The sequence below is a fragment of the Trifolium pratense genome, linkage group LG4 (assembly GCF_020283565.1).
Source record: "Trifolium pratense cultivar HEN17-A07 linkage group LG4, ARS_RC_1.1, whole genome shotgun sequence".
NCBI lineage: Eukaryota > Viridiplantae > Streptophyta > Magnoliopsida > Fabales > Fabaceae > Trifolium > Trifolium pratense.
The window spans coordinates 35,939,222-35,966,379 of NC_060062.1; the positions used below are offsets into that span (position 1 = coordinate 35,939,222).

Sequence of the window (27,158 nt, forward strand, 5' to 3'; positions counted from 1 at the left end):
TTATTTTGATTCTCAAATGTGTATTTGAATAGTCATATTAATCAATAAATTTATAAGTACATTTGATGATGTAATTGCAATTTTTACGTTTATAAAAATGATAATATTAAACCTAAGATAAATCCAAAAGGAATACAATGAAATGAGAATAGTCAATAAGAATACAATGAAAAAGACTACACTGATTAAATGAGAATATGACGAAATAAAATTACATTGTAAGTGTTCTGAAAGTGTACTTGGTAGTTATCGGGGGCATTGTTTGCAGAGGTTTAGGTTCGAACTTGAGATTCTTTTCAACATGTAAAGTGTGTGAGCCTAGTTAATAACTTTTTTGGCCAAAAAGAAATTACACATAAGTAAGTTGTCAAAGTTTTGAGCATTGTTTCGTGCATATACAAGAAGAAATAAAACGATTGAGAAGAGAGAACTCAACGGCAGTCAAAATTTCATACAAATAATATAATAAAGAAAAACTAGAGTTAGGTATTTTAAGAAAATGGAAATTGTATTCGTGAGGATTTGCTGTAGATTTCTCTCGCGCCAAATAGTATTATCAATTACGTAAAATTTAAACGTTATGAACTATTAACTCATGATTTTCTAGACCAAACTTGTCAAACAATAGTCTATATTGTCGAACATGCACTACAATAAAATACGGGATTAGCTACGACTGCGTTCGTAGCTAACTCGTAGCTACAGATTTGTTGTGAGTTAGCTACATTCTTTTTCTTTTTTCTTTTTGAAAGGTTTAGTTAACAGTTTTCCAAAACTTGGGCTTTAACTTTTTTTTCAATCTTAGGTACCGTTTGACCAAACAACAATTTTTAAAAGCACTACTAAGACAAAAACAACTTCTATATTTTAAGAAATATTATACTAATATAATATTAAATAAATTTTTTTACCCTATTATAATAAAATAAAATAAAAAACAACTTTAAACCTCTCTTTTTTTTTTTTTTAAAAAAAGTAAGATTTATCGACAACTTTAATTTTAGTTTTAAAGCTATCGTTTCTAACTTTAAGATTAAAATTGCTTGTACACAAAGCTGAACAAAACCATACCTTAGACTTGAAATTAGACGCTACTACATTACATTAGTACGTAACATGAGGGTATATTTTTTTGCTTTTGTTTTTATTTATAACAATAAAGATTGTACACAGATTCTCTAGGCCAAAACATTACGGTATATTTTTCCATATATTTTTGTTATTACTTTTTAGATTTAGGTCGCTATATTTTTGTTATTACTACTATCTCCGTCCTTAATTTTTTTTTTTTTTTTTTATAAAAGTTGATGGTTTATAAGTACCACCAACTTATTTACAAAGAAAATACTACAATTGCTGTTGCCAAGGATCGAACCCCTGACCAACAGCCTACACCCGCTCAGTCAGCAAGTGCCAACTGAGCTACCCCACCCACCCTTATTTCCGTCCTTAATTATAAGACATTGTTTGACAAAAATGTACTATTCATTTATTTTGTCCTGACCGTATTTTTTTAATAATATATAAATCTAAATATTAGCATATATAAGATCTTGTTCAATTTGTTTTGATGAGTGTTTTCAAAATATTAAATTTTTATAATTTTTACTAATAGACAACTAAAGATATTAGTGATCAAAATTGTGCATTGGTTTACGTACAGTGATCAAACAGAGTCTTATAATTAGGGACGGAGGAGGTAGTATAGTGTTTACTACACACTCTTTTTAACATATAAAAAATAAATGGACGTGATGTATTAAATGATTTGTGTAAAAACATTATTATTATTATTATTATTATTATTATTATTATTATAAAAAATTACTCAAATTAATTTGATTGAGTTTGAATTAATTTGTTATCAGGGTGTTTTATTCCTCAAATTCAATGTTATTTGATGCTTTCAAATCAACAATTTCATGGTGTTTTTCAACTTGGATTGGTAATGTTGTTGGTTTATTTTGATTGGAAATCAAGCTTCAGTGACTGCACAAATGTTTATTTGCCAGTTTTTGTTTTGTTAAACTTGGATTGGTAATGATGTTTATTTACCATCTTTTATCAACTGCTTAATATCATACTCTTCTTTTTCTACTTCTCTCTTATTGATTCAATGAAACTAAAAAAAAGTGTTACTATTGTTCTTTATGTTTCTGGATTGTGTTTTATTCAAAGTACAATCTAAGTGTGTGAAAGGGTGTGATATAACTTTAGGTTCTTACTATGTCACTAGTCCGTATACCCGTGCGATGCACGGGGCAAATAGAAACCTCGTTAGAAAATAAAGATAGTAAATGATAATTAATTAAAACATTTTAAAAAAAAAAATTTCCTGATTTGGCCCATGCTTTTCAGTTAACTTATATATATCATTCGAAATTTTAATTTTTTTCTGCAAACATGTTTAATACATTATATGAATCTTTTTTGTAAAAGTTTAATTTTTTTAACAAAGAATGAATTAAATATGATTTTTTTTTAGTTTTTTGTACTTAAAAATTCATAAATAATTCATCTTCTGTTAAAAAATTCTAAATTGTTGTGGGTGAGGTTTTTATAATATTATTATAAAATGAATATAAAAAATCATTCAAAAATATGAAAGTATACAAAAGTTGATTTAAAAGTAGGAACCATAAATTGTGATAGAAAATATTTGAAAACCAAATATTATTAAGATTAACAATTTACATATGAGAATATAGTTGCAATATCTCCAACTTAGAAACATGCATGTCCAAGCATCAAACAAACTACTCTTGTTTCCGGTTTAAACTCACAGTCAAATAAACATTTTCTCAATGAATGACTTTTTCATGAGATGTCATTGCAGCAAAACTAATAAAAAAATTCAATAAGAATTATTGAAAGCTTAACTCAAGGTCTATATTGTCAACATAAAAGTGGAATACCTGAAACAAAGAGTAAAAGAAAAACAAAAGGAGAAAAATTATAATAAATCAGTTATTATAATAACTTATATGTCTCAATTAAATTGAAAGTAATTTATTTGTACCTAAACAAAAAAAATTGAAAGTAATTATTTTAATACTTTACGCTTGTTTAATATTCCCCGTCCTAATATATAAGAGTTCTTTCACAAATGCATAGGAATTAAAAAAAAATAGTCTTTGTAATAAATTTGTCAATAATATACTTTTTCTTTCCAAAATTACCCTTCAAATATTAAGAGAGATAAATAATGATATTTTAATTTTCTTCATTTAATTAGGAGTATTTTGTGAAAATTTAATTAATGCATTTTGAACTTTGCAAAAATTCTTATAAAATGGGACAACAAAATTTTGCTAAAATATGTTATATATTTGGACGAATGGAGTATACATATATTGTACATGAAATGATAAATCACAATGAAGACAATAAGTTTATGAGTAATTAATATCTATGTTTTTTTTTTACAAAAATTAATATATATGTTGAGAAGCACTACATCTACATATAATGAAGACAATGTCTATTATGTTAACGTAAAAGGTGTGATAAATCTTTCAAAATGACTGCCAATGGAATTGTCTCCAAAAAAAAATCTTCAAAATAAAACAAAAAAATCATTTATCATATGAACAAAAACAGAGAAGGAGAAAAGGAAAGTCTTTGAACAAACCATTTTATACATGAAATTTTATTATGTACTCCATCCGTCTCATATTATAAGCAAAAAACATCACTTTTTCATGTCCCAAATTATAAGAAAAAAAAACCAACTTTTATCATTTTCAAAATAAACTTTTACAGTACTTAATTTATATTCTATTTTTTTTTTCCCATAATCAATAACCAATAAAAACTCTTTTTACATCTTTTTATAAAACTTATTTCAACAAAAACACAAAAATTCATATTGAAATTATCATAGTATTTTACTTTTTTTAATATGTGTGAAAATAATTTTTTTTTTGCTAACAAAACGAATGGAGTATACCATCATTTCAATATCCAAAGAAAAAGTTGGTAAAGACCGGAGAGGATAGATGGTTACTTTTGCAGTTTGCTAAAGAGAGATTTCTACAATCTCAAAGAAAAAAGTGGGAATTAATTAATGGTGGAAATTTGTTAATGAGAATTAATTGATTCTTAAAAAAGTGGGAATTAAGTAAAGGTAGTTGAGAATATTAATTAATCAGTTTAGTAAAAGAATAAAAATAAAAAATAAAAAAAGGTGAAGGAACTTGGGCGGGTTAAGTTGCATTTAGGCGGCAAAGTGTTTTTTACTTTAATATATTAAGGATGCCTGCATTTAAATTCGAAAATATAACAGGTTTCATGCAATCAAAGATTGTGTCAGTGTCCTATTCTTCTGATCTATGAAGCACGAACTCCGATACGGACACCGCAACACGACACACACGGACACCGCGGCATCGTTAATGTAAAAAATACAGGACACCGACGCTGTAACACCCAAACCCATTATTTAATAAAATTCTACCATGATAAATCTTTTTCAAATTACGCGGCGGAAAATCAAAGTTTGTTATTATAAAAGTCATGGTTCGAGCATTACATTCTTCAACCAAAATAATACTAATGTAGTTAATTAGTAAAAATGCTTGTTTATACAAAATAATTCTCTTTATCTAAAGATACAATTTTACAAATAAATACAAGAATGACATAAAGACTCTATGCCCTAAGTACACCCTTTTCCCGTGTCACAATCAGAGCGGAGCTTCACCGACGACTCGACATCGATAACCACAAAACCTGTGAATCTGGACCCCCGACTGTCCAACACATAACACATAAAAGAGAGTTAGACAACATACTCAAAATATACAAGTGTAAGTAAATTATACTTAAACACTTCATTAACATTCATGCATATTCATATATCATGCATATACTTCATTAATCTCATTTAATTATAAACTACAAGAAGTTATAATCAAATATCAAACATAATCCTCAAGAACTTGAAGCCAATTACATTTATAATCATCGGACAATCAACACATACAACAAGTCTAACACACATAGACAATTATCACAAATTCCAAACATATGTGTCACATATCAAATAATGTACACATATCCTAATGCAATATAATGCCACAATCTTCATGCTATGTCCCATAGACATATCTAATGCATGTGGTACCATTGTCTTTATTAGAGTATCTCACCTCTAATATTCGTCTTTATCGGATAAATATATTCCGATATCCGTCTTTATTGGAATATCCAATATACATCAACAATTCATGAATGCATGTATGTAATTCATGAATTCACACTCACACAATTAACATTTTGCTCGTCATTTATAATGTGGAACACTATCCGACATTTCGTCTTTATTAAGATAACACTATACCTTAATATACGTCTTTATCGAATAACATAATTCGATATACTTCTTTATTAGAATAACATGATTCTAATATTCTTCTTTATTAAGTTAATTAACACCTTAATATACTTCTTTCGTAATCATCATACCACATCAACAATAATTGCATAAGAACACAATTAAATCATACCATCAACATACATCGTTTATTACATACAATGTATTCACTTGCATTTTAACACAATACCAAAAATATAAGCTAATTGTATTAATCATGCATTATCTCACAAAACAAACTCCGGAATCGGAATCTACGTGAAAAACTTGGTAAAATAGGTTCCGAGTGCAAAAGCTGTCAAAAAGTCAACCCTGAGGTCAACTGTTGACTTTCCAGTCTGTTAGCTGAGCGAAGGCCTGACGAGCCGTAGCGAACCACACCAGTGGAACTCATGCTCGTGGCGAGCTGTGGCGAGCCGTAGCGAAGGCCTCCTGTCAGGAATGCTCAAACCTTGCGTTTTTCACCCAAATTTACCCAAAAATCCCATTTTTCATGTTATAAATCCCAAATGAGTTTGTATTCAAGTGTAACAAACATGTGTAAACACAAAAGGACGGTTCATTTAACCGATCTACCATTTTTATTACGAAAAAGTAAAGATTTACCACTGTTACTCAAAACACTCAAGAACACAATGTTCTTGAGTTTAATCCTCTATAAATCCCGTTTTTATCCATTAGATTCGTTCATACATCATGATAAGAGCATGTTAAACATGTTATGAACCTTAGATTCGATTTTCATCAAGAAAAACTCATCTACACTAAAACGAAAATGGGGTGGAGAAAGTTCGGGTAAGGAGAAATCGACATTCTCCCCTTTCACGTATCACCCACGAATATGAAATCTACTCTCTTACCTTAATCCGACGAAAGCTCAACGATTGTTCCTCGAATCTCTCCTCCAAGCTCTTGCCCTAGCTCCTTGCTCCCCCTTCTCTCTTCATTTCTCTTCAAAGTCACAAAATGTGACATTTTCTCTCTCTAAGGGCCATAAATAGCGCCCCCTCTCATGAGACAAGGCCCATTGGGCCTCAAGCCCAATAGCTTGGCCCAACTCGCGTTAACTCTCACTAACTCGCGCGATAACTAAAACTATCGATAAATAACTTAAAATTACTATCTTACTTAAAAGTTATGTCACCAAATAAATAAACACTTAGTGAATAATAAATTTGGGTCGTTACAGACACCTCTACGTATTTATAAATGTTATAAATTGAGAATCAAAATATATACATGTAAATCTAAGTTAAGCAAGTTATTTCTTAAAAAAAATTTAAAATAAGATATGATAGTATTTTACCTTTATTTATCCATCTACTTTTGAAAAAGCTAAAAGTATTGTTGGAATTCCTGGCACACAGTAGACAGGTGTTGATCAAAGTGTGTCAACACTTGTCCGTCACGTAGTAGACAGATGTTGACCAAGGTGTGCCAACACTTGTCTATACACAGAACACAAAATAATAAAGACAGTAACGTAAATAACACACAAAAGTTGTTAACCCAGTTCAGCCTAACAGCCTACTCTGGGGGATATCAATCCAGGAATGAAGTCCACTATCAGCAGTATTACTTCGAAGCTAAACTCACCCGTTTACAACTCCTCACTTAATCACTACCCAATGACACTTCTACCTAGGAACTCCTAGATATGAGACCCCGTCCCAATTCCCACCTTAACAACACACTCAGCGTTGTTATTAACTCAACGATTACGAATGGTGGAGACACACTCCTATGAAACTAAGATTCACTCTTGCTTAAAAGCTTGCGAGAAAATCACACATAACACTAGAACAATCTACGTACTTCAAAACTTAGGAGAAGTTCACAATTACAACTCAATAAAACACATGTCCTAAGCTTGCATCAATGAGATACAAGAAAGACTCACAATTAACACTCTAAAACCCTAAGAACACACGCTTTGTAAGAACACGGTTTTAGATACTTGAAACCATATGCTTGCCTTCGTATTTATAGTAGTAGAACGACTTGGGCTTCAAGACAAAATTAGGGCTTCTAGAATTGCGGCAGCAACAGATATAATTTCGAAAATAATAGTTATATTTTTGAATCACAAAAATATATTTTCTAAAAATATAATTCCTTTAGAAAATATAACTAGGGTTTGGCTGCCTCCTGAAACACATTAATCACGTGCGCCTTGCTGTGTAAGAAACCACGAAACAATTTTTCAATCAAATCTTCGAAAGATTGAGTAGAAAATAAAAACGCTAGCTGGCGCGCAGTTCAGACATACAGGTGTTATTCCAATGTGTACGCACATCTGTCTCAACACTTGGTGTACGGACATATGTCTCAACACTTGGCTAAAAGATGTTTTTGCAAAATGTAGCCAACATACAAAAACCCAACAATTGTAATCAAAATGTAATATCTTCAATCTCTCATCGATCAATATTGTTGTTTCGACACATCTTTAACTCTTGTAGATATGTGTGAAATGTGCCTAAGAAGAGTATAAGCAAAGAAGAAACAATTTTTTTGGGACACTTGTCCGACACATATGTCGTACGAGTGTCTTACAAGTGTCGGACATCGATCAAAGGAGTGTCAAAATTGAAATTTTTGGACACCGATCAGAGACATCCAACACGTGTCGTAGGAGTGTCATAGGAGTGTCGGACACCGCGACACGCCTAATCATAGAGGTGTCCGTGCTTCATAGTTTCTGATGTTATAATCAGCTATAATAAAGACATATATAGCATCCGGTCATGGTAATCTTTTTTCCTTGTTTAGAGTGAAAAAGTTCGATAGTTATGATCCAAATCATATACGTGTTAAGGCTATAAGGTTAATGTTACTGTCAATTGTAAGCCACTCTAAATTAAACTTGATGAAGGGTTAATTAAGAGTTTCAATTATGGTGTCAATTTCAGCAAAGGGAGTGGGATTGTGTTCATTCTAGGAAGAGGTATCTATGTTTTAAGTTATCCTTTTATTATACTTCAAAGTATGTATATGGTATAAATTTATATGAATTTGGTTAAAGTTTTTTTTTTAATTTATTTTTAAATTTGCAGATCAAAATGGAGATTATGTTCCCTTGTATCCTAAGTAGGTAACTTTAACTGCAAGTATATATTACTTTATGTTTGATTCTATCTTTCATTTCTAACTTCCATGTTTGGTTCTATCCCTCTTGCAGAACAGGTTTGGCCAATGATAAAATGTGACTTAGATGCTCAAACACTCAAAGTAAAACAATTCATATATATCAAGGAAGATTAATATTAAACATAGTAAAAACATCATATAATATATTTAGATCCACATCCCATTTTGATATACAAAACATAAACTTTTATTTCTATATGATCATATAATAAGTAATATTTTTAATCATTTAAGCGTGCAAAGAATCCGAGGGTGTAATTTTTTGATGGCTTCTCCAACACATCGGCTCCGTAATTGTTAGAAGATGATCCATTGTTAGCTGCCAGGGTGAGACAATAGTTGGTCTCATCATCAATAATTGCGGATATACCATTGATGACTTTCTCGTACTTCAATTTCACCTCATTATTTTTCTTATTGTACTCTGTAAGAGCAAAATTAGCGATTTCGATCACATGTGGATCGCTGATGTTGACAAGACTCGAATTGCTTGTTGATATTGCTTGATTTGTTGCAGTTGAGGCAAACAAAACGACGAGAATAAGAACAAGGGATTGAAATTTCATGATTGTAATGTTAATTGTTATCTTTTCAAGCTTCACAAATACTGCTTGTGTGAGTAAGTCTTAGCTGATTAGGATTATATATAGTACACAAATTATATATGAAGTTGGTAATATTTATTTACTAGTGAAAATAATTAATATATAAAATTAAGTCAAATCAATCTTTTTCAATTGCTCAACCTAGTCAAATAATATCACATTAAATTAAAGAAGACTAGTCAAATAATATTACATTATATTAAAGAAGCTTACATATATGTTAAATAATTATTCATTTATTTCTAATTATAAAGTAGTCAAATATTATTTATTACTTAAACGGTCAAATATATATATATACATCCTTCAATTTTTATCGATATTTCACCCAAGTTATATATATCAATTTGGTAATATCTTTTTAAGCCGTAGAAATAATTATAATAGTCCATGTGTGCTTAGTTCAGTTGGCAATGCAGACGGTAGAAGTTCGAACTCCGATCATTCCACTTATCTATTTTAAGGGTGGAATTTCAGCCATTAGATTACTTAACAAAAAAAACTATAATAAAAAAATAACATCTATCTTATTAACATTAAAAATATTTTAAAACATAAGTCAAAAACAAAACAAAAAAAACAAAAAAAAAAAATTGATATGCTAAAAATTAAGGGTCTGAACAAGACAACTTCAGTTATATTGTGTTAGATTTTAAAACTGTTTTTGATAGTGGACGCGGCAATATTTGCGACTGAGAGCAAGGTTGGCATGCGGGAGCTGTTTTGCGACATGCGAGATGAAACAGGTACATACATTGCAGCAAGCTCTGAATGGTGCATGGCTGCCATGACAACAGCCTAGGCAGAGGCTTGGAGTTTTCTTAAAGGCCTTCAATGGGTTGCCTCTTATGATTACCACCATGTGCTTATTGAGTTTGATTGTAAACATGTAGTGGTGAATGATGTGTGCGCAGACAAATTAAATCGCTCTGAATATGGTTTAATTGTGCAACATTGTAAGACTTCTCTTAGAAATCAAAACAATTACAAAGTTGTGTTTGCTAGACATCAAGCAAATGGGAGTGCTCATGCTCTTTCACGGGCGGCTCTATCTTACTCTTCGCCCAATATCTTTGATGTAATTCCAAATTTTTTGTATTGCTTCTTTTATCATTAATTAAATGTCTTAAGTTTTCTTGTGTGAATAAAAAAAGTTTTGGAGGGATGATTCCAGCCCAAAATTGACTTTAAACCACCCCTCTCTAATAGACTAAGAAGAAGATTACAAAAGTGGTCACGGCTAGGGTTGGAAAACGTGAAGAAAAGAGAGCCCTATTGAGTTATATATATATATTACCATAAATTGTTTTTTTAGGTAGCCACTTTGGTTATTGAATGTGTCTTTTGTTAATTATTTTGATTCTCAAATGTGTATTTGATTAGTCATATTAATCAATAAATTTATAAGTACATGATGATGTAATTGCAATTTTTACGTTTATAAAAATGATAATGATTAAACCAAAGATAAATCCAAAAGGTATACAATGAAATGAGAACAGTCGATAAGAATACAATGAAAAAGACTACACTGATTAAATGAGAACATGACGAAATAAAATTACATTGTAAGTGTTCTGAAAGTGTACTTGGTAGTTATCGGGGGCATTGTTTGCAGAGGTTTAGGTTCGAACTTGAGATTCTTCTCAACATGTAAAGTGTGTGAGTCTAGTTAATAACTTTTTTGACCAAAAAGAAATTACACATAAGTAATTTGTCAAAGTTTTGGGCATTAATTGTTTCGTGCATATACAAGAAGAAATAAAACGGTTGAGAAGAGAGAACTCAACAGCAGTCAAAATTTCATACAAATAATATAATAAAGAAAAACTAGACTTAGGTATTTTACGAAAATGGAAATTGTATTCGTGAGGATTTACTGTAGATTTCTCTCGCGCCAAATAGTATTATCAATTACGTAAAATTTAAACGTTCATGAACTATTAAATCATGATTTGCTAGACCAAACTTGTCAAACAATAGTCTATTGTCGAACATGCACTACAAGAATGAAGCAAGCTAATTATAAATTAATTACCATCCATTAAAAAATCGAAAAAAGCTAAATTAAATGTGCATGATATTACTCATTACAATCTTATTATTAATAGCAAATGAAGCAAATATGCATGTTATATTTTAAGATAGGAAAATGCTATATGTAGTTTTTATAGTATCTCATTCTTGGTTAACGATAATGACATTATCTTTTTTTTTTCTTCGGAATAATGATATTATTTTATCAGTTATGGATCCGTTCATGGATGATCTTGTACTACATAAGATGGAGGAGAAAAAGACTTTGGTACATCAAAACCTTCTAAAGAGATAAGTGTTAAGAATAATGGTGATTAGCTAGTAGGTTCTATTAGTTAGTTAGAGTTTGTATTAGTTTGTTAGAGTTTGTCATTAGGTGGTTAGTTAGTTAACCCCTTAAATTGCTCTATATAAGAACCACCATTGTATCATTTTCATCATCTTTTATCAAATATGAATCCTTATGATTTTTACTATCTTGAAGACTTTTCTAAAGTTTTCTCCATAACAACCTCTTTTTGGCCTTTCCAAAACTGATGAATTTGAGATAAAATAGTAGAATATAAACTCCACATAAAAGAAAATAGTAAGACTTTAATTGAGGATATAGGACGTACCATGGGGGCCGCCGGGTTTATGCAAATTTCTAGCTTGAGAAATTGTGAAGAAGTAAATGGAATCATAAGGAACCCTGATGAAAGAGTTGCTGAAGAACTTAAGTCCATTATATAGCATTGATTTCCCCATTGCTTCATCATTCTAAGCGATGTGAGACTTCTTCAATATAATTTCTTTGACCTTTTTTTTTTTCTTTCATTAGCAATGTGGGACTTACATTGCAATCAACCCCAACAATCTCCACCTTGATTGTAATGGTCTTCAATCTTCATTGTCTACACCGACAATCATTGTCTTCCGCTCCATTGTCTATACCAACAATCACTGTCTTCACCGACAATCATAATTCTCATTGTCTATACCGACAATCATTGTCTTCACCGACAATCATAATTCTCATTGTCTATACCAACAAATTAAATTATCATACTCCACCATAAAGAGTACACTCCACTTGGAACTAAACTATCCTAAGAATTTTCTTCACTTGAAACTAAACCATCCCAAGATTTTTCTTCACTTGGAATCAAGCCATCCCAAGAATTTCATCTCGAAACCTCGCTGAAAATTTATGGTGCAACTTCCATGTTGGCTTTCTCCGGAAGTTCATCAGCCATCGAGATAACCGCGTACCTTGCATCAATGCCAACCAATGCCCGCACGCTATCATCACACACCTTGCATCCATGTCAACCGATGCCAATGGGTCACTTGAACAACTTCAAACATCTATGAAACCACCTCAGGCCATTGTTAGGCTCCAACAATTCAAGTTTAGTTACATCACCTAGTAAACCTTGTTTCACTAGTCCAACTAAACTCATGTCACTAACAAGTACCCACCCGAAGATCCACAACTTAACCAAAACATGAGAATCACCACTAGTAACAGATGCATAACCAATAATAGTAGAACTATCTAACAAGTATCTACCTACTATCTATGCATCAAAGTTCAAGAAAATACCTCGCATTATGTTAAAAGAAACTCACCCATAGCTTGAACCTTACAAGCTTTCCGTCACCGAGATGAACAACTCTACCTTCAACTAGCTCTAGGGATTCAAAAGTATTTCTTCTTCAAACACATGTGATAGGAGCTTCCAAAGTCCATGACTCAACACTCCACCGATTCCCAACTTCCACTAGCACCTCCGCATCATAATAAGTTGTTGTTTCAGACGTAACCCGAGTATTCTTATCACCGCCTCTCCAGACTGATGTTGAGTATTATTACCACCGCCTCTCCAGGCTGACCTTGTGTCACCCAAATTGCATCACCATATCCTTGACTTGATTTCCCACAAGCCAAACGTGATTCTTCCATTAGTTTTCTCTAGCCTAAACTTCACAGCGGACTCCCTACTCCTGAATCAAACCAAGAGCTCTGATACCAGTTGTTGGGAAAAACCGGCATAGAGAAAATAAAAGAAAGCAATCAACAACACAAGAATATAATGTGGAAACTCCAAAACCGGAGAAAAAACCACGGCCGTTGTCAAAACCGACAACCAGAGAATAAACACTATGTGAAAATTGTTACAACACATGGACTACCCTCAACCTTCCCTTGGCTCCCAATACACCCACACTCTCCAAAGCAAATACCTAACTACATCTCTCAACCCTTTAATACAAGAGTACAAGAGAAAAACAAAAAAGTCAAATATAAGCTTAAAGTGCTACTGACTGGTGCAATTATAAACAAAGAACTTAAGTCCATTATATAGCCTTGATTTCCGCATTGCTTCATCATTCTAAGCGATGTGGGACTTCTTCAATATAATTTCTTTGACCTTTTTTTCTTCTTTCATTAGCAATATGGGACTTACATTGCAATCAACCTCAACAATCTCCACCTTGATTGTAATGGTCTTCAATCTTCATTGTCTACACTGACAATCATCGTCTTCCGCTTCATTGTCTATACCAACTGTAATGGTCTGCAGTAGAGTTGACATATTTCTTCATGATTTAATATTTAGAATTTGAGGACTTACATGCCAAAAATTGATCTCGAGGTTGCTTGGCTCCGAGTTGCTAGTTATAATTGGAACTGGATTTTACATGGTTACTGCATCAACGCAGTAACTGTTTTTGACCGTCTGACCATATATCAATGGTTTAAATTAAATTATACGTTAAATTAATCAAATTAATTTAATAAATCAGAGCCACTTGATCTATTTTGTATGGCCGTGATCGTCTACTGCGTGTAACTACGTGAAACAGTTACGGCAGACGATCCGAATCCGATATAATTAGAGAATTATTATATATTGTTAGATTTTGTCATTATATTTTATAGTTAAAATCTATTAGTTTATTATATAGTGTTAGATTTTGTTAAATGTAGTTATAAGTTAGTTAAAATTTACGGTATTAGTTTAGTTGGGATCACTTGGAATATTTTCGTTTTCCTTGGACAAAATTGGATTCAATCTTTGAACAAACGATGAGTTTACTCCTTTTGAGAATTGCAAGTCTATTATAATATTATCATGTGAGTATACATTTTCTTTGAGAATTCTAATTTTCTTGTCAAATATTTCCATTTCAATTCCCTTCGACGAAAACGGATTCAAGATTTGACATGTATATGTGGTAACGAGTTGGCTTTTGGATAATGTCATCCTATCATAATGGTAAGATGCAAAGTTAACAACTCTCAATTAAATCAAGACTTGTTGCTTCAAAAAAAAATTACATCTAGACTTGTCACAAGAGATAATGTGATTAGTATTTACTCGGTCTTTTTAAAATCATCTTATCTCTTTAGAAGGTTTTGATGTACCAAAGTCTTTTTCTCCTCCATCTTATGTAGGACAAGATCATCCAGGAACGGATTCATAGCTGATAAAATAATATCATTATTCCGAAGAAGAAAAAAAAATGTCATTATCGTTAACCAAGAATGAGATACTACAAAAACTACATATAGTTGTATATTTAAGAAAATTAAGACATTTTTTATCGAGCTAAAATGATTAATTAGCTCCCCATAAATACAAATTGTTGGAAAGAATCTATATCTTCCATTTTTAAGAAGAATTTTTTGGTAAATTTTATTTATTTCCCGGTTAAATTCTACTTGATCAAGACCTCTTCCTCTAAAAACTAAAGGGTTAACACAAAAAATTGAAGACACACAAATTATAATCATTTTCTACTAATTTTAATATTTTTAAAGGGATGCTGGAATTTTTTCTATATTTTTAACACTAAAGTATATGTGTGTAAGCTAGATAGTCATTTAAATTATAATATTCAAATGCAATATTGTATTTGAATTTGATTGTTCACAATAATTATAGGCAAAATATATTAATTATAACACTCAAGTATAAGGAATACTTTAATAATAATAATAATAAAAAGTATACTCACCAAAAAAAAAAAAAAAAATAATAATAATAAAAAGTATAATAATGGAGAGAAATAGTATAAAACTACCAAAAACTAGAACCATATACCGGCACCACACCGTGTGACAAAACATCTCGAACGCCAAGGTCACAAAACAAAATACCTAATAATATAACGGACAAACACAATGTTGAATTGAAGCTGAACGGAAACATCACTCGCCGATAGAACTCTTGATAGACCAGACTCTTCCGAAAAAAAAAACTCTGACAACCATAACTTATACTCCACACATATCTGAGCAAATTGCAATCCACCAAAGCGATTGGCTTGGTGGAGGCTACCAAAAACCACCGACACAAACAAAAAGTCTACATTTACGATTTGATTACGCAACAAACTTTGTAATTCTAATTATAAGTTTTTTCAGGTTACCTTTAGAAAGACATGAGTTATTTACTCACAATGATGTGAAACACCAATAGAAAGTAGCTACATGTACCCCACTATCTATATCAGATTTATGATTTAATTTTATAGATGTAACATTTTCTTTTGTCATCTTAAGGTTCTAAATATAAAAAAATTGTATTTAATATTAAAAAAAATTAATGTTTAAAAAGTTAAATATATAAAATTTAAGATATTATTTTTATTTTTGCTTTTTTAACGTGCGACCTTAATTATGACACATGTTAACATTTTTCTTATTTGTAAATAAACACTCTATATAGACTAGATGATAACAGATAGAGTTGATTTTTAAAAAAAAAAATAAAAAATTATGATTGGTTGATTACACATGTATTAAGTCATAAAATACGGAGAGAGATTTTAAATAGTACTAATATTATGATTCTGTTTGGTAAAATTAAACTACAAACTAGCTGATAGCTGAAATTTTAGTTTATACATAATAGCTGAAAAATTAGTTGATTGCAATTAACATTTTTGATAAATTTAACTATTGTAAATATAAAATTACATAATTAATTGTCATTTATGAAAAAAAAATTAAGTACATAATTATTTAAACCGAATATTTGTAATTTTTTTATGTATTCTCATATATACCAGTAATTTTCCTTTCACTATTTTTTAATTATTTCAATTTGTTGTTAGTGACCCTTGGTAGAAACAAAAAAACAGTGACCCTTGGTAGAAACAAAAAAACAGTGACCCTTGGTCTTGTTGTATTGTGTTTTTCCTCTCTAAAAAGTAAAGTAATTAAAAACTCTGCCCATGGCCCATGGGTATGCCGAGAAAGAAGTCAAACCTCAAAAGTTAAGGGTAGAAAGATACAACAACACTGTTACGTTAAACCTTTAAAAAAACACTGTTACGTTATTTAAAATGGGAAATATAATACATAATATTAGCCTTTGGAAGAAGTTAACGTGCATTTTTTAAGTGGGGTTAGTGGTTGGTTATTTTCTTTTCACAAGGATAAAAAATAAAAGGCGAAGCATTTTTTACCCTTTCATAATTTACGTTATTTATCTATCAATTGATGAGATAAAATCATATAAGTAAATTTGTATATGGTATTCACAACTAATTTATAATCGACTTTTATTTCATATGCAAATAACTTGTTCTCATTAGTTGATGGATATATATCTCAAATTATAATAGGGTAGTTTAGGAAAAAACCAAAAAAAAGTTATAAAAATAAAATAAAATAAATTTAAAAAAAAAAATGTTAAAAGCCAGCAGAATTATAAGCTTAAACGTTACTTGAAATAATATCTTAAAAAAAATTGTAACTCACTTAGAGAAACTTTTTATCAATCACTTGTAATTTTATCAAACAAGCTTATAATTGATGTTAATTCAATAAGTTATAAGCTAGCTATATGTGTTACCAAAATACACTAAGGTTTTGTTTGATAAAATTAAGCAATAAGTTAGTTAATAGATGATAAACTAGATTTTAGCTGATAGTTAAAAAGTTAGTAGAATGAAATTAAAAAGTTTGGTAAATTTAACTGTTGTTAGTACAAAATGACATAAAATTAATACACGGTTATTATTTTATGTGAGTGGTAGTTATTTTTGTGAGTGTGTAGTTTTTTTATTTAAAAAAATAAAGAAATAATAAAAATAAAATAGTAAGGTTAAAATTGGAATGAAATGTAAAAAAACTATAAGTTATACGCTAAAATGCTACTTGAAATAGAATATTAAAATTGTTTAAGTATACATTTGGTCCCTTGTGTTTTCACCGTTTGTATTAGTTTGTCATTTCTGTCAATTTTGTGACATGTGGCAGACGGTTTGCAATATGTGGACAGACTAATGGAAAGGACACGTGTATCGTTGAAACGGTGTTAGTGATAAAACTAATGGAAATGACTAACTACTGCAAATGGTGGAAACGTAAGAGACCATGATACTTTTTAAACGTAAGGGATCAAATTGAAACTTAAAAAAAAAAGAGTAAGGGATTAAACATGTAGTTAAGCCTAATAAAAACCATAAGCTAGTGAAAAAACTTACTACCAAACACATCTAAGGAAAATGCTAACTAGTGCCCCCAGGGCACTAGTTAAGGATATTTATTGTAGTAAAATTACATTAAAACATGTGTTGTCAATGTTTGTATTGTAAGTATAAAAAGTGTTGTTTCCAATGCAAGAATTGCTTTTTTGTATCCTTAACTAGTGCCTCGGGGGCACTAGTTAGCATGACCCATTAAATAAAACAAGTTTATAAGCCAATATAATAAGTAATAACCTAGCTTATTAGTGTTAACAAACAAAAACTAAGCTTATGTTTGGTGAAATTAAGCTATAAGTTAGCTTATAGTTGAAAAATTAGCTCATTGTTAAAAAGTCATCTTGCTGATAACTGATAGCTTATAGTTGAAAAGCTAGTAGAATGAAATTATAGTGCTAAATAAATTTAGCTATTGTGGCTATGTTTGGTAAAATTAAGCTATAAGCTAGCTGATAGCTGAAAATTTAGTAGAACGAAATTAAAGTATTTGGTAAATTTAGCTTTTGTAATCATAAAATGACATAAAAGTACATGGCTATTTTATCTGAGTGGATAGTTATTTTTATGAGTGGGTACTTGAAATAAAAGGTAAAAAGTTATAAGCTATAAGCTCAAACTCTACTTGAAATAATATCTGAAAAAAGTTACAAGGTAGTAAAAAAACTTGTTACCAAACACTTCTAATTTTAAGAAACAAACTTTTAAGCTATTATAATAAGTTATATGCTAGCTTTTGTGTTACCAAACACACCCACATGTAAATACAAAATAACATAAAAGTACATAATTAGTTGAATGAAATTAAAGTGTTAATATTTTTAGAAAAGAAAGAAACAATAAAATGAAAATAATATGGGTAAAAATATGATAAAATGTAGAAGAAAAAAAAACTATAAACTATAAGTTCAAACGCTACTTAGAATGACATCTCAAAAAATGTTATAAGTTTATTTGTGTTAACAAACAAAAACTAAGCTTTTGTTTGGTAAAAGTAAGCTATAAACTAACTTATAGATAGCTTATAGCGGAAAAAACTTGTTGTAAGAAATTAAAGTGTTTGACAAATTTAGTTGTTATAATAAATAAAAAATGACATAAAAATACATGATTAGCGAGTAGTTATTATATTTTTATAAAATAAAATAAAAAATACTAAAATGAAATTAACATCTCAAAAAAGCTATAAGCTAATTATAAACTATAAGCTTAAACGCTACTTAAAATAACATCTCAAAAAACCTTATATGCTAATTATAGTAGCTTGTTACCAAACACGTTTCGTTTTTATCAAAAAGCTTGTAAACTAATCCAATAAACTATAAGCTAGTTTATTGATGTTACCTAATAGAAACTAAATATCATTTACAATTGGGTTGATTACACATAGGGTTCGAAATAGGTTAGGTCGAGATAGACTTTGCCAAGCCTGAGCCTGACCTGTCAAAGAATTGATGGCCTGAGCCTGGCACGTGGCCTATCATATGCTTATTTTGTAGGTTTGAATCTGACCTTTCGAAAGTCTGACATGATCCACTAGTCTGTTTAAAAGTCTATTTCACATTAACATATTTAAATAAATAAATATATTTGGTTTTAAATATACTAATGAACTAATAAACCATCGAAATTAAACTTCCTTTTGATATTTTAGAGAATCTTACTATACATGATATCATATTTCAATTTTAATTTATAATAATACATTTATAGACGTGAAAAATTAATGTAGATTAATAAGCTTAAACCACTGAAAAAGTTAATAGATTTATAACTTAATCAAAATACAAATTTTAATATATACGATAATAATAAATATAAAAATATTATTCATATTTATTTAAATAGGCCGACCTAGTAAAGTTTAAAAGGCGTTTTTAGTGGTATCTTTTTATCTTAATAGGCTTATAAAAAAGAATTAATCTCAATTACTCCCCCCAATCCTATATATAAGAAAAAAAATGACTTTTTAGATTCATTGTAGAATTGTTGTATCTAGACAATAATATAGTCTAAATACATTCAATTCTAAAATAAATCTAAAAAGTGAAATGTTTCTTATATATAAGACCGGAGGGAATATTAAAAAGATATATGCCTAAACCTGTGTAGATTAGGTGGTAGGCCATGTAGATCAATATGAAGGATTCCCAACCCTATATATTAAAGCAAGGGAGTGAGTACAAAGTATACTACATACTACATTGCTATGCAAGACCAAAAACCAACACAACAAGCCGTTAGAGTCTACAATTTCTCTGTCAGTGTTTTGTCAAATGCATTAATTTTAACAGTTTCATTTTTTCTTTTTTATGCTTAAAACTTGATATTCATTATATGTTATTTTTAATCACTATTAGTCAAAAACTGCAATGGAGCCTGTTCATTTGAATCATTTCCAAAGACATTGCTCTGTTCCTCTGACGATTTCCGACCATAGATTTCTCGATTGTTGCGTTTGTTTTCAACCCTTAACTATTCCCCTCTTTCAGGTATGCATTTCATTTTTAATTGTTTTGCTTTTCATAAGTTGTTTTTTACATCGGAGAAGAGTTCATTTGTTGTCATATATGCAATATTTTCTAATCATTAAATTTGATACTCTGTTCTAGCATAGAGAGTGAGCATGATGATGAGGATGAATAAGTCGTTATAGAGAGTGGTTCTATTTAAGGAATCCCTTTTGTTTATTTTAAAACGCGTCCATGAGTTATTTTAAGTTTTAACTCTTTGAGGCTAACACACTTATTTGTAGGGGTGGCAAAATGGGTCAGACCGTCGAGCCGAACTGTTTAACCTGCCATTTTTGATGGATCGGACTTAGGTTTTAGGTTCCGTGTCTTAAGTTGGTCCGCCCCGCCTAAAAAATCTATGAGAAGAAATTTTTTTTGAAAAAAATAAAAAGTTGTTTGGCGGACCGGCCCGCTAACCCGCCAATTCGTTAATAAACGGCGTGGGCTTGATATTTGAGCTCGGATGCCTAATTTGGGCCACCCTGCCCTGTTTTTGGACGGACTTTAGGCGGGATGGGTCTAAACAGGGTGGACCGTCTGCTTTGTTACCCCTACTAATTTGCATTACATTGAGTTAGAATACTATGCTCTGTTTGCATTGATGGAATATAATGGAATGAAGCGGAGCGGGATAAAATAAAATATCATATTTTACTTTTTTAATAAGTATAAAAATATTTTTTTTGCTTATATTATGGAACGGAGGGAGTATTGTTTCTCTAAACTTTGATATAGCGCCTATAACACTACCACCTATACCGCTATAACATTTTTGGCGGCCAGCCGCAATCCCTCGTTGTGTACATAGATTTTGAGATAAAATAAATTGAGAATGATTACCTTTAAGTTGGTTATACTTTTTTTTTGAAAACTTGGTATCCGGCCTTAGGACCGACTAATCCAAGGGGACAAATCCCACCGCCCACTTGCGGGGGCCCATTTATAGCCAGAATTAATTTTTTTTTGCTCTGTATGGACTTAGCCCACCGAAATTGGCACCAGTGGGAATCGAACCTGAGACCTTGAGAGGAGCATACTCCAAGGGCCCAAGCCAACACCACTCGACCAAGTGGGTTTAAGTTGGTTATACTTTTGATTGCATAACTTGCTAACAAGCCTTTGAAAGAAATCTCTTATTTTATTTTATTCTAGCAAATGGTTCAAAGTCTAATTTGATTATTTTCTTTTTGGTTGCAATTCAGTGTGATAATGGTCATATTGTTTGCTCTACTTGTTGTCCTAAACAAAAGAACAAGTGTCACAAGTGCTCCTTGAGCATTAGCTCAGAACATTGTAAAGCCATTGAGAAACTATTGTTATCTGTCACAATGCCATGTCCGAATGCAAAACATGGTTGCAAGGACATAATAAGATACATTTATAGGAACCATGAAGAACAATGCATCCATGGACCATGTTATTGCCCCCAGTTAGATTGTGACTTTGTTGCATCATCAGAAGTGTTGTCCAACCATTTCAGTGATAAACACAAGAATTCTCAAATCAAATTTTCTTATGGTCACAACTTCGTTGTCTCCATGAAGTCTAATGAGGAAACCATTGTTCTTCAAGAGGAAAATGATGGAAAACTATTTATTCTCAATAATAGCACTATGATTTTGGGAAATGCAGTCAATATTTGTTGCATTCGTCCTAGCTCTTTTGTATCCGAGTATAGTTATGGTATGTTGGCTTGGTCTCCGAAATGCGAATTGAAATTACAGTCTTTTGCAAAGAATGTCCCGCGGTTTACTTTACCAACTCTTTCATCAGAGTTCCTTGCTATTCCATTTGGTTCTTCTGAATTTCTCAAGCTAGAAATTTGCATAAACCCCCCGATCACGGTACCTCCTATTTCCTTTTCTTTTCTTTGCTTTGTTTTTTTTTATTGATCTGATCATGAATTTCTTTTGCTCGTTTGTGCGGTAATAAACTTTGCACGGGGTTTTGTATTCTTTCTGTTTCTTTTATGATTGATTAATGTGTTGGAAATTGAGGTGCAGATGCAAATATTCATAAAGATGATGGACCACAGGTTGTTTCCCCTAGAGGTTAAGAGTTCAAACACAGTAGGCGATGTGAAGCAGAAGATTTTTGAGAAGGTAGGGATCCCATATAACGATCAACGCCTGATCTTTTTGTTTAAGCAACTAGAATACAGTCATGACGGTCAGACCCTTGCCGATCACAACACCAAAGAGAACTCAACCATCCACCTTGTTCCCCGCTTGATTGGGGACTAGATGACCGTTGCACCATTACCAATTACTACATCCAAGATCAATCAACTGTCCACCTCATCCTCTAACGTCGTGCGCAACTCTTATCATGAAAACAATCACCCTATAATATAAGTAGAGAAGTCATACATTATCGATAAAATAAAGTCTTTTGCTTTTCTTATTAAGGATTTGACTTTTGTTCTTTTTGTTTTAATGATTTCCAGTAATTGAAGAAATATATTTACTTTGCAACACTAGTTGAAATCATTCAGTATAGAAATATGCAATGACTCCTGTAGTAGAGTTTGATTTAACCTTGATTGCAACACTGAAGTATTCTGATCATATTGTTTGTTGTGACGTGCTTAGCTTAAACAAATTGTTTTCTTGACATCTTTTATTTTTAACTTTGATGGCTTAAATTTTCTTGTTTAATCTTTTGAACTTGGAAAAGGAAAACAATGTGGTAATGTTTTGTTTGATATGGATATAGTCAATATATTTCGAAAAACAAGATGTTATCTTTTCTAGCCACTAAGCTACTTTCACGGCTTTAATGTAATTACTAAGAAACATTTTAGCTCTTGTGTGTAATATTTCATGTTTTGTACACTATTAGTATAAGTTTGTGATTGATTCCAAAGAAAAAATCACTCAAATCTGCATTTACGTTCCACTTTTTATAAAATTATGATCAACTTTTGCAAATTAATGTTATCAAAGTAGGGACTGAAAACATATTTTATCCAAAAATCTACAATAAACTTCCTCCGTTGAAATATAGAAACATCAATAATAATAAGTTTATACTAACTATACTAAGCTAATTCTATATAGAAACATTATTTGAAGTCAGCAGAGCAAAAATCAAGCAAATTTAATATGAAATTTATATTATTTTTCAGCATTCACACCAGCTTCAGCCATTTAAGAATTAACCTTAGAAAAAATCACCAGAAGAGGATGAAGAATACTTGTTTGATAACTCGGTAGAAGAGGATGAAGGATATAGTTTGACTCATTAAGGCTTTTTTCTTTTTTCTTTTTTCTTGTGTGATAAGAATACAATAGAATCTAGAAGTCGGAAATGGATATCTAGAAGTCATGTAGAGCTTCATTAAAAGAGAAGCCCAACTTATACGGATAAGGATATAATAAATTGTAGGCATTGCCAAGTTGCTATGCATTATAAAAGTGATTTTGAGTTGGTTTGACATTCAGTATTACAATGTTAGTTTTTTCTCCTTTGTCAGGACTTAAACTTTGAATTTCTGCTTTTTAAGTCTTAGCTCAACTATCTTAACCAGTTGAGCTACCCATCCCAATGATGCAAATACACACTTGATTCATGTTAATATGATATACTTATTCTCTAAAGCCAATGACAACAGTTTTCATTTGTTTGTTTTACTAAGTTTTAATTTGTTCTTTTAAATACTTACTAGTCACCATACCGGCACGGGTCAAAAATCACTACAACAAAACTGCTTTTTAGCGCCGGCCTAAATGAGATGCTAAATGGCCAAAAACGGACGCTATGTAGTTCTTAGCGTCTACTTAGCGTCTGTGTCGTGATAGACGCTTAAATGCCTGAAGCTAGACAGTTGCGTCCAGTAGACGCTATTTAGCATCTGTCACGTTAGACGCCAAGGGGACACTACTAACATGTACATAAGGCAGACGCTACTAGCATCGACTTGTGATAGACGCTACAGATATATATTTGCATTATAAAACGTCACTGGTAGAGTCCACTTTGGCAGACTCTAACTGTAGAGTCTGCCCTTGATGGATGCTATATATTAATTTTTGAATTACATAGCGTCTGCTAAAAGCTGATTTTTTTTTTTAAAAAAAAATATATATATATATTCATCAATTCTTAACATAAACAACTATTTCTCATATATATAGAATCTCAACAAAAAGGTCTACATCCATTTAAATTCATCAATTCTTAACATGACCATCTATTTCTCATATATAACCATATATATAGAATGTCAACAAAAAGGTCTACATCCATCAAAATAACAACCCACAAAATATATGACCCACCAAAATATCCCACAAAATATATAACCTATCAAAATAGCTCTTAAACTTACCATCAAAATAACCCACAAAGTCTACAACCAACAAAATCAAGCATCTTCCTCTTCATCAACCGATTGATCATCCAATTCATTATCATAATGAGGATGAGAACTCTGACGAGAATGACCACTACAGGAGGTCGTCTCCAAAGCCATCATGCGACTTTGGAATTCTTCAAACTTTATTTCCAATGATCTGGTTCTCGCAGTTGACGCAGCAGCCTCAGCTCTAGCAGCATCAGCATCTGCACGAGCTGCAGCAACCTCAGCTCTAGCAGCCTCAGCATCTGCACGTGCTGCAGCAGCCTCGGCTCTAGCAGCTTCAATGATCTGGTTCTCTGCCCTATTGTGAGGTGCCTCTGCCTCATAAATCAAGTTTTTATACTTAAGGTTTTTAGCCAAGTGTCCAGTACCATAACATCTTCCCCGAGACTTACCCTTGGAAACATCTTTCCATATTTGAATTCTTTGCGATCCATCAACCTCTTGAGTGTCACGAGTAGCACCACCATCAGTTTGTATCACTTTGGCCAAATTTTCATGATATTCGGCCTGTAAATCAACATGAGACCAACATCAATAACAATATGATTTTGTTTTTCACTTATGTCAAAAAATGTTACTAGACACAAATATATAATAACAAAATAAACTTTCTTCACTAGGCAAAGTTGGCAACATGAATTACTCTATGTCATAATGTCCTTTATCATAATTAAATCAAAGTCTATTAAACATATGATGCAAAAAGACTAGTGTAACCAGCACAGTTACATAATTTCTACTGTCATATGATGCAACAAGACTAGTGTAACCAGCTCAGATTCACAGAATGAAACAAGTTCTGATCAGAACTTAACAGAATGTTACCTTAACAAAACATTTTTCATGATGATGTTATTGCAACAATCAAACTTTTGTGTCATTGATAAGCACAACACTAAACACAAGGAGTGTTTGGTGAGGCAAGGGAACAGCTTACAAGAGCAAAGCACCACAAAGAACAAACAACGAAAAACTGCAGCATAGCAGGGGCAAAGGCAAAACCAGAAACAGTAGAAAAAATAAAAGACAAGGCTGAAAAAAACACCATAAACAGCAGAAAAAAACACCAGAAACATCATAGCAGGGTTGTGAAATCAGAGACTCTAATGTGTTACTCTAAAATCAGAGATTGCTTTTTTAAATCTGATTTTAGAAATTCTCCTTGTATCTGGTGTGTTGAATGAGTTTGGGAACAGGGTGTATTGGAACAAACTATTTGGTTTGGAAAGCTATTCACATATCACATATCACATATCTATTTGGTTTGGAAAAACTGTGTTATAATTGAACTATTGAGATTGTTCTGAAACTATTGGAACTGTCAAATAAACTGAAACTTACAGTAAACTGAAACCAAGCATTGACTTACATGAGTTTTCTCAGAACGACGATCAACCCAATCGCCAGTCTTCTTTTTGTGGGTAGCCACAAAAAGTTCATCGGGGTAGACAGCTCTCCCAAGCTTAGAACTCTATAAATAAAATAGTGTATGATTACAAATTACACAAAATATAAATATAATGAATTACACAATGTAAGTACGGATTGAATACATACTATGTCAAGTGCAATTTCATGATGAGCCTTCCTTCCTGTGGTATGGAGTGCCCCACCTTTACTTGAAGCTCGATTAATCTTATTTCGTTCCGAACGCTTCTTGACCAGCCATTAACATACCGAGGAACAAGAATATTTGGAATAGAAAATCCCTTTTTATTTGAAAAGCCATTTTAATGCAGATACAAAAACTGAGACTGCAGGGATATGGAGAAGAAAAGTGAGTTAAGAACAGAAATCAGAAAATTAAGTCGAAGAATTGGGCGTAAAATGAAGAAATCCAAACATCAAAGTGTTTAATGATCTGTATTCTATACTGTTACTTACCAAGATCAATGTCATGTGAGAAAATAAAATTCTACACTGATAATAATCACACTAAAGACACTATTAAATGAAAACATGGCAGAAATACAGAACCTTAAATGAGAAACTGTACCTGTAAGCTTCACCTTAGCCAAACTACAAACTACAACTAACATCTAACAAGTTAAACTCTAACTTTGAGCTGCTACCTACAAACTACAAGCCAAACTAACATCTAACAAGTTAAACTCTAACTCTGGTTTCTATAATATATATTGAGATTTTAAATTATTTTGTTTGTAAAGAAGTCTTGAAAAACATTGTTACAGTCACGCAAATTGGGTGCTACTTCACAATTTTAGGTCTTAAAGAATCCCTTTTGGCTAGTGAATCCCTAAAACATCTCAAAAATCAATTTTAGGTCTTAAAGAATCCCTTTTGGCTAGTGAATCCAACCATGTACAAACTCAAAATTAAAAGAACAAGAGATTAAGGAACAAACTATAAAGAACGGTGAAGAGATTTGTGAAGAGATGAAGTTACTTACTTGGAATCGTGAACGGAAACGAGAGTTGCGAGCTTCTTCGCCGGAGGAGGATTAGGAACGGAAACGAGCTTCTTCGACGGAAACGAGAGATTGAAGGATAGTTTGAGCTTCTTTGACGGCGGAGGATTAGGAACGGTGGAGGAGTTTGAGCTTGTTCTTCGATGCTGAGTTCTCACTTTCCATCATTGTGTTCTTTGATATATTTTTTTTTGTTTTTACTTCATAT

The 27,158-nt window shown here is 31.5% G+C and overlaps 3 protein-coding genes across 3 annotated transcripts; 1 reads left to right on the forward strand and 2 right to left on the reverse strand.

Moving 5' to 3' along the window:
* Nucleotides 1–8,745: 8,745 nt before the first annotated feature.
* LOC123922576 (cysteine proteinase inhibitor 5-like) lies at nucleotides 8,746–9,090 on the reverse strand. Its single transcript, XM_045975281.1, has one exon. It carries the CDS (start codon nucleotides 9,088–9,090, stop codon nucleotides 8,746–8,748), a length of 345 nt encoding a protein of 114 aa, XP_045831237.1.
* Nucleotides 9,091–19,760: 10,670 nt separating this feature from the next.
* On the forward strand, nucleotides 19,761–22,566 carry LOC123920688 (E3 ubiquitin-protein ligase SINA-like 7). The gene is made up of 4 exons (XM_045972984.1): nucleotides 19,761–19,906; nucleotides 20,007–20,138; nucleotides 21,362–22,003; nucleotides 22,163–22,566. The coding sequence occupies exons 1-4, from the start codon at nucleotides 19,856–19,858 to the stop codon at nucleotides 22,400–22,402; spliced, it is 1,065 nt and encodes a 354-aa protein (XP_045828940.1). The 5' UTR covers nucleotides 19,761–19,855; the 3' UTR covers nucleotides 22,403–22,566.
* Nucleotides 22,567–24,299: 1,733 nt separating this feature from the next.
* On the reverse strand, nucleotides 24,300–26,421 carry LOC123922577. Its single transcript, XM_045975282.1, has 4 exons — nucleotides 26,407–26,421; nucleotides 26,080–26,178; nucleotides 25,892–25,993; nucleotides 24,300–25,029 (listed from the first exon to the last, which is right to left on the reverse strand). Exons 1-4 carry the CDS (start codon nucleotides 26,419–26,421, stop codon nucleotides 24,526–24,528), a joined length of 720 nt encoding a protein of 239 aa, XP_045831238.1. The 3' UTR covers nucleotides 24,300–24,525.
* Between the last annotated feature and the right edge of the window lie 737 nt (nucleotides 26,422–27,158).